This window comes from Trichoderma ghanense (assembly GCF_004382785.1).
Source record: "Trichoderma ghanense strain CCMA-1212 chromosome Unknown scaffold_4, whole genome shotgun sequence".
Classification (NCBI taxonomy): Eukaryota; Fungi; Ascomycota; class Sordariomycetes; order Hypocreales; family Hypocreaceae; genus Trichoderma; species Trichoderma ghanense.
Window position 1 is genome coordinate 975,461 of NW_027395667.1, and position 14,755 is coordinate 990,215.

At 54.2% G+C, this 14,755-nt stretch overlaps 5 protein-coding genes across 5 annotated transcripts; 2 read left to right on the top strand and 3 right to left on the bottom strand.

Moving 5' to 3' along the window:
- Positions 1–2,646: 2,646 nt before the first annotated feature.
- Positions 2,647–4,059, top strand: CCMA1212_004484 (uncharacterized protein; the record flags this gene model as incomplete). The annotated part of the gene is made up of 2 exons (XM_073701784.1): positions 2,647–2,758; positions 3,107–4,059. 2 exons carry the CDS (start codon positions 2,647–2,649, stop codon positions 4,057–4,059), a joined length of 1,065 nt encoding a protein of 354 aa, XP_073559432.1.
- A 461-nt stretch (positions 4,060–4,520) lies between these two features.
- Positions 4,521–5,300, bottom strand: CCMA1212_004485 (uncharacterized protein; the record flags this gene model as incomplete). Its single annotated transcript, XM_073701785.1, has 4 exons — positions 4,521–4,649; positions 4,746–4,808; positions 4,872–4,971; positions 5,263–5,300. Coding segments are annotated over 4 exons (330 nt in total), but the record flags the coding sequence as incomplete, so codon positions are not given.
- A 1,445-nt stretch (positions 5,301–6,745) lies between these two features.
- Positions 6,746–8,879, bottom strand: CCMA1212_004486 (uncharacterized protein; the record flags this gene model as incomplete). Its single annotated transcript, XM_073701786.1, has 4 exons — positions 6,746–7,822; positions 7,890–8,084; positions 8,504–8,585; positions 8,728–8,879. 4 exons carry the CDS (start codon positions 8,877–8,879, stop codon positions 6,746–6,748), a joined length of 1,506 nt encoding a protein of 501 aa, XP_073559434.1.
- Positions 8,880–11,242: 2,363 nt separating this feature from the next.
- On the top strand, positions 11,243–12,661 carry CCMA1212_004487 (Survival factor 1; the record flags this gene model as incomplete). Its single annotated transcript, XM_073701787.1, has 4 exons — positions 11,243–11,265; positions 11,391–11,612; positions 11,694–12,498; positions 12,551–12,661. The coding sequence occupies 4 exons, from the start codon at positions 11,243–11,245 to the stop codon at positions 12,659–12,661; spliced, it is 1,161 nt and encodes a 386-aa protein (XP_073559435.1).
- Positions 12,662–13,300: 639 nt separating this feature from the next.
- On the bottom strand, positions 13,301–14,196 carry CCMA1212_004488 (uncharacterized protein; the record flags this gene model as incomplete). Its single annotated transcript, XM_073701788.1, has 2 exons — positions 13,301–13,691; positions 13,754–14,196. The coding sequence occupies 2 exons, from the start codon at positions 14,194–14,196 to the stop codon at positions 13,301–13,303; spliced, it is 834 nt and encodes a 277-aa protein (XP_073559431.1).
- Positions 14,197–14,755: the final 559 nt, after the last annotated feature.

Here is a 14,755-nt window from a genome sequence, read left to right on the forward strand (position 1 = left end):
CAATGAACGAGAAGAGAGAGTTATGACCGTATCGGTGATTGAAAACGCAGTCGTATTAGTGATGATTAGACTTCGGAAACCCACGTTCTCGGAACAGGGCATGTGGACGATGTGATACATCAACTGATAGAGTTATCCTTGGTGAGCGCCCGGTTCGTCTGCTGATTCGCTCAGTCTGGTTATCTGTAATGTTGTGGTTGTACCGAGATGGGATGGTGTCCGTGGCCGATAGAGCCCGCGGGATGAGGCAACCAAAATACGGGCGGGGAGAGGAGAGGCCGAGTTCTGGGGCCGATATGATCCTTCACGCATGCACTTCGGCTGTCTTGGCTCCGTCACTGTACAGTACGATATGGATTCTGAGCAAAGAATGGACCCTCGTTTGTTGATCGTTCACAGATTCGGCCTGATAAAAGGTAACGGGGAGAGGAGGAAAGGATGGCCGGCCATGTCCACTGCTGCATGCAAGCATGAGCATGCTTGATGCGATGCTTGCTAGTGACCAGTGAGCATCATGCGCGCACCGGGATGTCGAGTCCGGTCGACGGTTTCCTTTATCTCCCTCCATCGCTCAATCATCAGCCGTTTTCGCGCAATTTGGACCCCGACAGCCGTATTTCGCTTGGCGGTCGTCGAAAGAACTTGCGCCTTCTACTTGCTCATGCGGTGCTCGAGAACAATAACCCAATCGATGGCAGCGTCTTCAAACGGTGGCGCTGCAGTTGGTTGACGCGTCGTCCAGTCTATTGGATGAATTGCTCCCTTGCCCGCCTTATCGCGTCTTTGGCCAACCGGGGGAGGCCCAGAACGCTGTCGACGACGAGAAAAGTTGTGTGGCGCTTGTGAATCGCTAGCCTGGTTGGGTTCGAGGTGGAGGAGCGCGGCGGTTTCGCAAACCCCAGGTTTGTCTGAGTTTTGGGGGCCCAGCAAGGGTTGTGTTAGTCTGATGGGGACGGAGGCACACGAGATGGAAAATCAACAACGGGGTCGAGGGTGACGAAGAGTGACGGTGGGGAGGAGAAAAGAGAAAGAGATGGCTGAAAAAGAAGATCATGAGAGTTGCTACCCAGCAGTTGCCTCAAATCCAAAGATAGAGCTTGTCAGTTGGACACCGAAGAAGGAGCGAAGAAGCGTTGGGCGGCGTCGCTGCCGCACCGAAACCAAGCAGGTGCTCCTGCCGTCGCTCCTGCAGTGTACATTTGCCGCTGTTTGATCGTCCACAGCGAAGATGCAGAAGCGAAACCTGCTCGTCTCGCACCATCCTCACACACAGTCGCTCACACACTCACACACACCTATGCCCTCTGTTCCGCCTATCATCTGCTAACAGTTCCTTGCCTGGTCAAGTGAACAAACGACACTCACCTAATAGCAGCCCATGGCCCAAGCACTCTTCAGCTCTCCCATTCTTGCCAATAACAGCAACACTGCGAGTGGAGATGACAAGACAAGCGCTCTAGACAAGAGGCCCAAAGCATCACCGGGCCAGCCACCGCCCGCTTTGTACATGCACCATCACAACGCGGACAATTCAACGGGATAAGCCGCTTCGCTTGGACACTATTCTCTGCGACGTTGAGCATCTATTTGCTGCTGTAGCTCGACGCCGTTTGTGTGAATCTTTGCTAACGAGCCGGTTCTTTACTATTTGCGAGCGGAGCAAAAGCAAGCAAAGATGTTGATTGCATGGGCCCAGACAGAAGCCAGGGGCCTTGTCGTGTCTCGCCTCGCCTCGACTCGCTTGGTCGTTTGCGCCTGTGCAGGTACAAGGTTTTGCCCGTCTCTTACATGAGCGAAAAACGCCGTGTGTTGGTTCGTTGGATCACCTTGCTAACCACTCACAAGGTAGGGAACCAAGAGCAGCTAGGTTGATGCATTTTGACAGGCGTCCCGTTGCTTTCCAGTGCATGTACGGAGAAGTGCTTGATGCAGATCTTGCAGATTAGGAAGAGAAGAAGGGCTGTCCCTTTTATCTATCCCCCCAAACCCCCCCTTCCGGCTCGTGCTCCTCCTCCTCTTCTGATTTTTTTTTTCTTCATCCTGTCCGTGTTTGTTCCCTCTCCTCGCTTCCCATCGCTCGTCTGACGCCCTTCTACTCGGCGTTTGAGATTTCTGAAACGACCAGCCTGCATTCATTAACCTTGTTGATCTCCTTGTATCACCTCTTCGAGCCACATACATATTACATGCGATACCCAGCATAGACGCCCGTCACATCTTTTGTGCACCGTCTGCTCCGTTCCCCCGTCCTCAGCGTCGGCTCCCGTTACACAAGACATTCTTCTCTGAGGATATCTCTCCCACACCTCTCCCGCACTTCTCCGGAACCCTTGGAGACCTGGAGCCCCGATCTACACCCAATCTCCATATTTTTTACAGTCTCCCCTCTCCCACTTTCTTCTTTGATCCCATATTGCTCCCTTGCTTGTATCAAGCTTTGTTTTCTCTCTTTGCATCTTTAGGTTGTCGGACTGCGGCTAAGTCAGAACGCTGCCGCGCTTCTAAAGGACCCTTTGCCGCGGTTAATATCTTTAAACACTTTCTTTTCCCCGAAGGTGGCATCCGACCGCCTTTACAACACTTAGACATATTAGAGCCAGCTGTTTATCCTGGATTAGGGAGGTGGGAACACTGCTGCATGACACCATGGAGGAAGCTCAACGCCTTGCGGGCATTCGCGAGCTGGATCTCGCCAACTACGGACCGGTTTCTGTGGTGGACAGAGTCAACGTCGTGCAAGGCTTGAGAACCAGCGCTGGTAAGTGTTTCTTACTCTAATTCTATTCCTTTCCCTTTTTCAATCTCCTGTTACTTCTCTTCCCATTGCAACGTCATCAGCCAAGAAAGAGGTGCATCTATACCTCGGCATCAAGCGCAAAGAGAGTTCCAAATCTTGCTCCTCCAAAAATTTTCGCCCATCCCCACCATTGTTGGACCAGCTTCCCGTATAATCGAGCTCCAAGCTCCTAAGCTCCAAGCTCTCTGTCAGCTCCAAGCTATGACCCCCTCCCTAGTGTGTCATCTTCCACAACCATCAGCCTCTTTTCTTGAACCGCCATTCAAGTCTTCAATTTTTTCTCAACAGCCTTCTCACTGACTTTGACAGCCTTCTTCACATTCCTACGGGCCAATCTCGCCCTCAGCGCAACCTCGCCATCGACCCCCGTCTCCTCTCATGCACCGACCCCGTACCTCGAGCCTTATTCGCACCACCAATTCCCCATACCGCCGTCTCCTTCGCCTCTCAGCGCTTCGACTTCCTTCTCAGACATCCGATCCTCGGCCAGCGGCTATGCTTCGACCCCTCTCGACCCCATTGACGATGTCCCGCCTCTGTCCCTGGAGCCGTTGCTCACTTACGATGACAAAGTCGCCGGTCTTAATCTCATTGCCGACTCGGTAGCGCAGATGAAACAACGGGCTGCTCACTCCATGGTCTTCCACCCGCTGTGCATAACCCTCTTGTTCCTTACCTGGGCGGGCATCTATCGCTGGACCTACGAGCCCTCCACCGCCGACCCCAGCATGGCTCTTCTGCTCTCCTGCGGGGTGACAATGACGTATCTCACGGCGATACGCTACTTCACAGATGGCTATGTGAGCCTCGCCGAGAACCTGCGATGGTCATGGCTGGAAGGGTCCGGCAGTATCGAGGGAGACTTCATCATTGGCGCACGCTACGGCGGTGCCCTGATCGGCGTCTTGGTGCTCAGGATGGAGCCTCGCTTCTCGTCTCTGTCGACAGGCAGCGGTAGGCGCAAGAACAGAAGCAGGAGCGTGAGCTTCCGGGGCGGCAAGGGCGTCATCCGGGCGTGGACAACGCGCCTTCGGTACCGCGGCAAGGGCATCGGCCGAGATCTCCTCGATGGCGCCATCCGCATTGTCAAGGACCGCTGCGGCAAGGACGCTGAAGTGGGATTCGCGCAGGAGCACGCCAACAGCACCATGCTGCTGCCGGCCATGTTCAACGGGGCCTTTCGTCGGGACGAGGTGCGGGCGGCCAAGGCGCTGGAGAAGGCACTCGAGGAGTGGGAGGCGAGCAAGAGGAAGAAGAGGTAATGGGTCATCAGCCTTTTCCCCGGAGGAGATGGAGCTGAAGGTGCATGGTAGTGGATTTAGCCTGGTTTTGAATTTTTCTGTTGTTGCGAGATTCCTTCATTTGAGATACCCCTATAGGAACTTCTTTTAGTCTTCCTGGCCGTTATTATTTTGTTTACTTGCATATACATCAAGGCTTACTACTCCTAGGCGCTTGTTGTTAATACATGAGAAATTGCAATCTTGCTTCAACCATGTTGCTCTCTCACGTCGTGACGCAAACTCCATAATATATTATCATCCATATCAACTCAAATGCAATCAGAATGCCTCCAAGCACGCTAAACAAGCCTTCCACGAACCGGGAATCAGCGGGCAGGAAAGAGAGATGTAGAAGACAAATAATGAGGAGAAAGAGAGGCAAAGCGCGCAAACGAAACCAAGCGGGAAAAGGGCTTTGGGTATCACCGAATCGTTGAGCTTCAGTAAATCCTGTCCGCCCTATAGGGCCTCTTTCTGGCGTCCTGACGGCGGTGGGTTCTCTGCTCAGTCCAGGTGTCTTGATCGAATCCATATAGGGTTCTGCCTCGACGTCTGAGGCTATGCAAGACCTGCATACCATTAAGTCAGCGATTATTTCTCTCGGACAAAAGGAAGATACCGAGTAGAGAGCAAGGCAAAAGAAGAATAGGGGGGGAAACACGCACATCTTCCACTGTCACGGTCTTGGCGTTGCGGTATTCCACATAAGTGCATGCGTCCCGCAGCACCTATCAAGGAGATAAACGTGTCAGTAATAGAAGAGAGACTCTTGTGATTGGGGGTGTCCTTACGTCTTCCAGGAAAATCTTCAACACTTTTCGCATCTCCTCGTAAATGGTCCCGGAAATGCGCTTCACACCGCCGCGACGTGCCAGGCGTCTATAAACAAATCAGAAGAAAAGCAACAGTCAGCAGAGTTCTCCTATTAACATCTTCGTGTTCGGATTTTTTGGGCGTCTGCAATTTTCCCCCCTTGGTGCTATCCCGCGTGGGGGAAAGAGTGCACCTAGTGTCGCTCATGCAGGAAGGAGGCTTCAACTCACCGGATCGCTGGTTTCGCTGTATTCACACGTTAGCCAGCTCTCCAAGCAAACTCTCAATTCACCAGCCTCTTATCCTCAATGCTTCCATCAAAAGAAGCTAAGAAACTGGAGCAAAGTGGGAGAGAAAGGGGAGAAGCACGTACTGATACCCTGAATAGTGTCCCTCAGTATCTTCCTAGATTCGATCAACACCCCGCGTCAGCGAGTCACTTATTCTCGTTTTGTTTCCCCATTTCAAACACCCAACCTCCTCCTTCGAAAAAGCATCGCCAACCGAGAAAAAAAATAACAACTCCCAAAAAGAAAAATGAATAAGCAAAAGAGTGGTTCGGAAAAGAAAAGAACATACCGGTGACGGTTGTGTCGCGCAGTACCCATGGGAGTCTTGCCACTAAGGGTCGGCCTCCCCTTCTGGCTTGACGCCGGACCACCTCTCGTCATCGTACTGAGCGGCATCTCGTCCTTCACGCTTCCTTCCCAATCAAATGAAAGCAGATCAAATGGAATAGAAGAACAATCGAGAGGCTTCCTTCACAGGAATAAAGGCCGAAATATGTGTGCGTGCGAGTGTTCCTGCTGGGTATATAGATTGCGGAGGAAAAGAAAGAAAAAAAAAGTGAGAGTTGGCTGTTGGAAAAGGAAAGAAAGAGTTGACCAGAAAGCTCGTCCCGCGCGCTTGTTGAAACTCCCAACTCGCTTGTTGGCCGCGACTTCTCAAGATGAGTTGATCCTGGGGAAGGAATCATTGGGCATCCCAAATGCTGCGGGGCACGTGACTTGCTACGACGAGAGCTTTGCAATTCACGGCCTCACCGGCTTTCAAGGTTGAAATTCTTTCAGATGCTTTGTATTCCTACGCGTTAGAGTATTGACGATATAGTGAATCGCGCTTGAGAGCTGAAGCTGGGAGGCCGGTGCATTTACAGGTTGAGAGGAGCTATCAAGTTGGTGCTGCATGTGGAGCATCGCCTCGAGAGGTCACGATACTACAGCAAACACGACACGACTCGTCGACACACACGGCACAATCGACACACGGGCTAGATAGGTAAGCATCGAAGCGCAGAATTGGCTCTAACTAACAATATATTCGTTGGCAATACCAAAGTCAACTTTGTTGTTTGTTTTTGACACCAGCCTCGGCCCCCCTTTTTTTGTTCTTTTCCAGACGCCCTGAGGCTCCTTGTTCCTCCCTTTCCGCCGTCCATAGAGAAACTTAATCCTCCAAACTGCATTCTCGTGCAGCTTCGGAGTCCAAACGAGGGTATACCACTATTCACCACCTCTCACACCCGCCTCACCGACCGTGTTTGCCCACATTAAAGCCATTCCGGGTCATCTATTAAAAGTATTGTAGGAAAATGGGGAGTATAAGCCGCACAAGGCGACAACAAAGAAAAAGAATACCGTCAAACGCCAAGACTTTTGCTTTCGTCGTTCCGGCACCGCGAAAGAGTGAGTAGATCTGATGCAGCTGGCACCAGATCGGATTTCGTACAAGGGTATTAAAATGAGCAAGATTCGTCAACATTCAGTGCACATCCGTCGTTGCCACGTCCTGGGGCAAAGAGGAGAAAAGAAATGATCGAGTCGGCAAGCATGCGGGAAAAATCACGAGACATTCATGCAACGACTTCAGCGGGGGCCGCAGCACCCTCCAGTTCGGTGGCAGCCTCGTCTGCGTCCGTCGCCGCGGCTTCAGGAGCTTCTGGAGCCGGTTCTGCCTCTGCTTCGGCAGGGGGCTCAACAGTGGTCCCAGCAGCGACGTCGGTGGTCGCATCTGCAGTCGGCTCCAGGGCCTGCTCTGCCTTCTCTGCCTGCTCTGCAGTTGGCTCGACAGCAGACTGGGCTGCCTCTTCCGTCGTGATTTCGGCGGAGGTTTCGAGGTGTGGTTCACCAACTGTTTCCGCAGATGCCTCTACAGCACCCTCCATGGATAGACCAGACGGTGCGTCAATGGAATCGGTGACGGTGTCTTCAGCAGTCACCTCTGCCATGTGAGCATCCATCATTAGCTCCGGGGCGACGGCAACGGCGACTGCAGCCAAGGCATCAGCCGCTTCTGCCTTGACGGCCTCCTCAGAGTCGATGATGCGAGCTTTCTTGTAGGGGCGCGAGTCTGCTTCAGTCAGGGCCTCCTTAACGGCCCGCAACTCAAGTTCCAGCTCGTCGAGCCGTCGCTTGAGGTTGTTTTCTCTTCGGTGGCTGTCTTCCAGCTGGGCTCGAAGTTGGTTTTCAACCTCCTTGCTTGCGTCCAATTGAGCTCGCAGCTGGGTGTGCTCGACACCAGCAACTTCCTGGCCCCTGAGCGCCGCAGACGCCGCCGCCTCCTGCTGCTCAAGTTGGCTCAGGCGGCCTCGGAAGAGCTCGTTGATAAACTCAAGTTCTCTGACTCTCGTCTTGAGGCTCGAATTGTTGGCGATGAGCTGCTCCTGCGTCTGGGGGGACTCAAGCCCGCGGTCCCCATTCATGGGTGAGCCGGCGCGTCCCTCTCCATTGAAGCCGGCAACGCCTGCCTGGGACGGATCATCGACCATGAATGAGGGCATCGAATGATTGTACATGGAGGGAGTCCCGGTCCGCGAGATGGGCGACTCGGGGCCCTCGCCATTCATCTTTTGCGCTCTGCGAACCGCCTGCGCCGCAGTGTTCTCAGCGCTGTTGGGGTCTGTCGCGAGGGGGAATCCGTGCTGTTGCTGCTGTTGTAGGCGCCGTGGTCAGAAACAGAAGTCCATGAGCGGGGAATGCGTCGAACGTGTCACTCACCTTTCTCTTAGGAGCAAGATCCGGTCGCATCGTCTTTACGCGGTTTCGGCTCTTGATAACGTCCGTCTTGAGAGATATCGGTCGTGGTCGTCCATGAAGCTTGAGGAAAAGTCCGCACGCATTGCACAGGACAGATCCAAACTCGTCGCGACGCCATAGCGGCGTTGTCGACGTTCCGCAGTTTTGGCAGACGGGCTGCGCAGACGCATTAGTTGCCATCATGATGCCGGCTAGTACAGGATGATTTGGGGAAAGCGATTAGGGAATCGATTAGGGAGACAGGCCGATAAATATTATCATGATCGATAAGGATGACGGAACAGAGGAAAAAAAAACTTGGCCCCGGTCGACCGATAAGACCAAGATAGACCTGGACACCCGCTGATGGGCCTTATCCGTTTTAGGCTTAGGGTGGAGGATTCTTGCGATAAGGCACGTGATTTGCGATTATGATATGAGATAAGATGTAAAAGTTGGAATATGCCGCCTCTCATTGGCCCGCTGCCGCATCGGCAGTTCTGGTGTTGGAGGCGCAACAAGAGCAGCGACAACTTGGTCGACGGGAAGGGGGAGGGGGGAGCCGAAGGGCGATAGAAAACCGAACGTGGACATACCATATTGCCGTTTGTGCCGCCACTGGTGGCCGCAGGAGAGACGCCATGATACATCTGCTGTGGCTGAGGAATTGGAGGTGGCCTAATGTGATAGACGCGAAGAGTCAGTCCCAACCCATCTTGTGATCCAGCGCTCGAGATACCAATCCAGCCACCAACGTGTCACAACAACAGAGGGCATTGTATGGACGCATGCTCTCAAAGGTCGGATGCAGGTGTAATACCTTTGCTGTGGAGCTTCAGCGGTCGCGTTGCTTGCTGCAAGGGAGGCAATGCCGGGCAGCTGCTGCACATTGGCAGATGCAGAAGTAGACGTCGAGCTTGGTCGAGAGATGGGCTCGATCGGTGGCGGCGGCAGCACTTGAGCTTCTTCCATCTTGGCTAGGGATTCGACAGGGCTTGCAGGAGCGCAGACGAGGGCCAGCAAGGCAGTGGGCGAGTCTGAACGGTCGCCAGCGTGAAGAGCGTTGATCGAGGCCGGGGATTGAAGTCCTTCCCTTTGCTCGCCAAAGGGTGGTTGCTGTTTTTTTTTTTTTTTTCAGGAGAGATCGAGCACCAGCCACAAGATCGCGGGATCGCAGATTTCGTCTCGCGCTATGATGATGTAAGGATAAGGCGCTGGGCGTGGCGGAGTTGCGGCAGATTGAGGCTAGACCGCGGCACGGGAAGCGTGGGGGAAAAGAGAAGAGAGAAAAGGGAAAAAGAGGGAAAGACAAAAATGGCCTGGAGGCGTATCGCGATGTAGTTATTGTTCCCCCTTGGGAAGTGCAAGTGGGAGGTACGGAGTACAGAGTACACGCAGCAGGAAGTCCGGATACGACTGGCAAGAATCCTGGGAAGGCACGCGCTCGAGGGAGGGGCTCGGTAGGACCAACTGGAACCTGACTGCCAAGCGGTGCAAGTACAGAAGGTACCTCGCCCGATGCGACAAGAGCTGTGCTGGGTACCGATACTTATAGCGCGCGCTGAGCCCGCCAGGCAAAGACCCTTTTTGGCGGTAGACGCAGGGTATGCGCTGTACAGTGACCGAGTCGCGCTGGCCGGAGCCCGAATTTACGCTGAATGTGATGCCTGGCTGCGGCCGCGGCAAGCGCTGATTGGCCGGGACGGGCATGAAGAACCGCAGACTTAATTTAAGCAAGACTCACCAGCAGCCTTATGATACCTCGTCAGCCTGAGCGTTGTATCCCAATCTTGATCTGTGTCCCACTCCAAGACAACACTTGTTGTTGATGACAAGATGACAAGATGACAGCAAGTCCACGGTGAATGACCACGACCTCGACCACGACCTTGACAGCAATCACGACCACGGCACTGACAACGAAAGCGGTGTTGACAACGACAACGACAACAGCATCGACAGCATCGACCACGACCGCGTCTGTCGGGGATCGTGATTTGGCCGATGCTCTTGCCCTTCTGCCAGATATCTAGCCGTGCCACGATAGAGCGCGCATGTCGGGGAGAGGGGAGCCAGGAGAGGGGTCGGCCTGATAGACACGGCGCCGGCGAGCCTGTAGTATCGCCAAACTCGATGTAGGTACGTCTGATGAGTGTCGCTGCATGCAGATGACAGTCGTGGATGCATGTCATTGGCACTTGATCAGCTCCATATTTGCCAGTGCCCCTCCAACGGCGGCAAGCGAGAGTGAGGGGTTTGCTGTTGCTCTTTCGTGAAGCTCGTCTTGGGGGGTTTCGCGGTAGATCCGAAGTCTCGCGCGCTCGAGACGAGAGGAATGACACTTGATGGAGGAGTTTTGTTGTCTAACGAAGCTTTATAATGACATTGATGAGCTGAGCCTGTACCAGCTGGACGATAAGAGCCGTGTTGATAACGCCCGGGCGTATCTGCCCACTAATCGCAATCGCAGCACGACCCTGGATCTATGCAGATACTAGGTAGATGCTGCTGCTCTACCTTATGGCCTCAGGTTAGACGAGCTTCGTAATAAGCTGGCAGCAATTTAGCCAGGACGGCGTGCATGTTTTCGCTTGCTGGGCTGCAAGTGCCGACGGAATTGCAACCCGATGCAATCACGTTCTTCCATCGCATATCAACATTTAGAAATCACAACTTTGCGACACTGCCCAGATGCCAGTTGGACGTCTGTGGATTTTGTCCAATGACGAGGCCCGGCAGCTGCTATTAGGCAGAACTAAGCCTCCGATCTGTCCTGATCGCATCCATAGGCTGAAGATTAATGGCGTATCATGTCTCTCCCGTACAGCAACATGCCTCCATTTCGTCCTTTTATGACTTCTCTTCGAAAGGCCAACCTGAAGGTGTACAAAGTACAACCAGTTGCCTCACATGTGGCCATCAAGCCACAACCCCTTTGCCATCGACCCACCCGGCAATTTCTGCTTAGCGCCCAAGCCACAGGTCCTCTTCAGCGTCATTAGCACCTCATCGTCGGCTCTCCAGCACAGCTGCCCCTCCAGCTTCAGCAGTGTGCGCCCTGTAAACGCCCAACCGCAGCGGACCATCGCAGTGCCGGCCTCCAACCTAGAACCTTGAAGGTTGTAGCCACTTTCAGTTGGGTGACCTTGAGTAGAGCTCGAACTTAGCGGCACCAGCACCTTAGTAGCTCGCATGTACCTCGCAACCGTTCGGCAAGGCAGGATCACTTCTCCATCTTGCATCTCAACGTCCAACGTCTCTTCTCCCTCGACCTTCAACGACGCCGCCTGTCATCTTCCAGATCCTCCCGTTGTTTGATACTTGATTCCGCCAAAATGTTCAACTGGGCAAAGCAGCAGTAAGAGCCAACCCGTCATTCACAAGACACAAGCCCCGCCATTTCCCCCCCCTTGTCCACCCCTCCAAGGGTTCGTCCAAAAAATCGAACGACGGCATTGCTAACGGAAAGCCGTGATGTTTTAGGCTGGCCAACGTCGCCGGCACCCAAGAGCCCATCTATGGCCCGACTGCCATCAAGTCCGTGGCCCAGGAGGCCAAGGAGACGGGAACCCCTTACACCGAGCTGACCAGAGCCGACCACAAGTGGCTGGCGATGGACTCGACATGCGTTGAGAACCAAGTCTTTTATTTCTTTGCCGAGGACGGCACCATTGCCTTTTGCCAGGTCATCTATAGCAACGTTGCGTATGAGACATCCATCTACAGACCCCCTTTACGCAGTATTCGACGCCCGTTTTAGCTGACTCTTGTCCTTCTGGTTGCCAGCGGCCTCAAGGTAACCTGCCAGTTCAACACCAAGATCTTCTCCCGCGATCCGGCGAAGCCGCACCTGTGGTGCTCGAACCCCCTCAGCAACGTCGCCTTCAGCGAGGACAAGACATCCTTCTACGCCGATGACTGCGCCGTCGAGCTGTCCGAGGACGGCAACTCATACACAATCAAGAGCATGAACGACGAGCGCGCGCTTGTCAACCTCAAGATTACCAAGACCGCACCCGGCTTCCAGGCCGGCAAGACGGGCACCTCGCTGTATGGCACAGATCTCAAGAACCCTTGGGGCTCGATGCGCCACGCATTCTGGCCCCGCTGTGCGGCCGAGGGCACCATCACCACCAAGGACGGCCCCGTGGACTTCAAGGGCCGGGCCATCTACATCTACGCTCTGCAGGGCATGAAGCCGCACCACGCCGCCGCGCGGTGGAACTTTGCCAACTTCCAGGGCCCAAACCACACTGCCATCATGATGGAGTTCACCACTCCTCCGTCCTATGGCAACACCACGGTCAACGTCGGCGCCCTCGTCAAGGACGGGGAGCTGATTGGCGTCAGCACCGAGGGCAACAAGGTCACTCACAAGGCCGCCAAGAAGGACACCACCAGCGACTGGCCCGAGCCTACCCAGGTGCAGTTTGACTGGTCCGCGACCAGCAAGGACGGCAAGCCTGTGACGGCCGTCATCGACGTTGCCCTGGGCGAGCGTGTCGACAGGGTTGACGTCATGGCCGAGGTGCCCGGATTCGTCAAGACGATTGTGGCAGCGGCCGCCGGAACGAAGCCCTACATTTACCAGGTGTGTGTCTTGAACAGTTGCTGCCTCCTACAAAGCTAATGTATTCTTTTAGTACGCCCCCCAGGCTACCTTGAAGCTCAAGGTCGGCGATGAGGAGATTACCGAGGATGGCCCCCTCTTCACGGAGGCCACTTTTATCTCTGACCTCGCCGCTTCTGGCTAAGCATATCGTATTGCAATTGACTTGGAAAGATTATGGATATTTTGCAAAGAACAAGAGTGTGAATCATTGAGACACGTTTGGCTACCACCTAATCTAAACAGGCGTTGGAGAGGGCTTCAATACAATTACTAATCGCTCGCTTTTCTTCTTTTGAACTTTGTTGGCGCGTAACTACCTGGTGCAGACCGTTTCGATATCAGGAGAAATGACAGCCTGTATAATGTGTAGCCAGGGTGTCCTGGTAATTCCCATTACTTCAGGTCATTTCCACTGGTGAAGCTGTGTTTGGAAAAATATCGCGGTAGCAACTCTCCAGTACGGAATGGTTGGAAATGCGTAAACTAGGGTGTATATTTCGATGCCGTATCTGTCGCGTGTATCCCCCAGGTATGTAAAAACATAGAAGAAAAACATGTCGTGACATGGAGATTTTGTATAGCCACCTCTCCGCTGCCAGTCTATCCAGATCCAGTGTATAAACCCCCTCTGCCCCTTTCGGTATGTAGACGTGAAACCAAAATATCCAATCCATTTTTTCTTCATGAAAGCCCGCCCATTGACATTTTTGTCCTTGATATCATTGACTCATCAGCATTATACTTCTTTCCTCTCCGTCAGACCCCCTTCTTCAGCTTCAGTTCATGACTGCTTATCCTTCTTCTCCTCCTCTTCCACAGCGGCCGTCGGCTTTTCGGCTTGTTGCGTCTGCTTCTGCTGCTGCTCATCATCCTTGCCCAACGCCCGCTCAACCTGCCATATCGCCCTCTCGAGCTCGATCTCGACGGCGGGCAGGTTGAGCGTCGCGGAGAAGTCGCGGATCTGCTTCTGGGTGATGAGCATCTGCTCCTTGCCCGAGGGCTCAAAGTCCGGGTCCTGGCCGTCGCGCGTGTAGAGCTGGTCGAGCTCCTTGGAGGGCGCGAGCTGGAGGAGCTTGTTCTGGAGCAGCCACTGGATGTGCTTGCCGCCGTTGATGGCGCGCCAGTGGGACCAGGCGCGGTAGACGAGGTAGAAGAACGGTATGTTGGGGACTCTTTTGCGCTCCTTGTTAGCTTTGTTCCCTCTTGTCGGTCTTCATGTCTTCTTCCAACTTACAGAGGGACCAGCCCCAGCGGCGCCGTGATGGGCATCCCCACGAAGCACCACAGCAGTCTCTGCCGATGCAGCGCCTGCCTCTCCGTCGCCAGCCGCCTCACCACGCCCTCGGCCTTGTGCTCTGGGATGGCGGCGGGCGGAAACACGAGCTGGACGGGGTCGCGGCCGCGCAGCTCGTCCTCGCGGCGGCGCGCAGTCAGCGGCGGCACCGACTTGAGGCCCCATTCCTCAAAGGGGATGCGCCGGAAGGCCTGGTTGCCGTAGTCGACGACTTTGCGCTGCCAGCCGCGCTCCATCTTCTCCCACTGCGCCCACTTGCGCGCGGCGAAGGCGGCGCCGCGGTCGACGAGGGAGCTGTCGTGGGAGGCTGCGGTGCCGGTGTTGACGCGGTGGGCGTAGAGGAGGGTGCGCCGCGTGGAGACGGGGAGGAGGTAGAGCCTCATTGCGAGGGATGTCGATTTTATGGTTTTGTAGGTGAGATGGCTGTGGTGGAGGATGGTGTTGAAGAAGAAGGCGGTATCAAGTGTTTCCCTCTGGAGATGATAGGCAGCTAGAACTTGGATCTTGCTACTAGCAGCTGAAGACGTCACAAGCGGGTCAACACAACTGCGCCGCAGGAGATTGTCGAGCCCATTGGCCTGTGAACGCAACAAATCGGAGGACAAAAAGGTTCGAAACTCGAAGGCTAGCTTGATGGCAAGACGGCTAAAGAATTTGAATGGAGACAGAGCAAAGGACGAGGACGAAGGAGTAGAGTATCAAGATGTTGCCAAGATATTATATTCTGTTAAGGTTATCCAGCTCTGTGGTTTTTTTTGTGAGAAGCAAAAGAAGCTAGGCTCGATTCGGGAACTTGGTCCTGGGAGGGAACCAGACAGCGAAGGCGAAACAGTGACGCACATGGGCATCATGGGAGACTTCTAGAAGAATGCATTGGCTGGTTGGAGCGTAGGAAATGGGTAAGATTGATTGATTTTGTCGTAATTAAGGAAGAGTAGAATC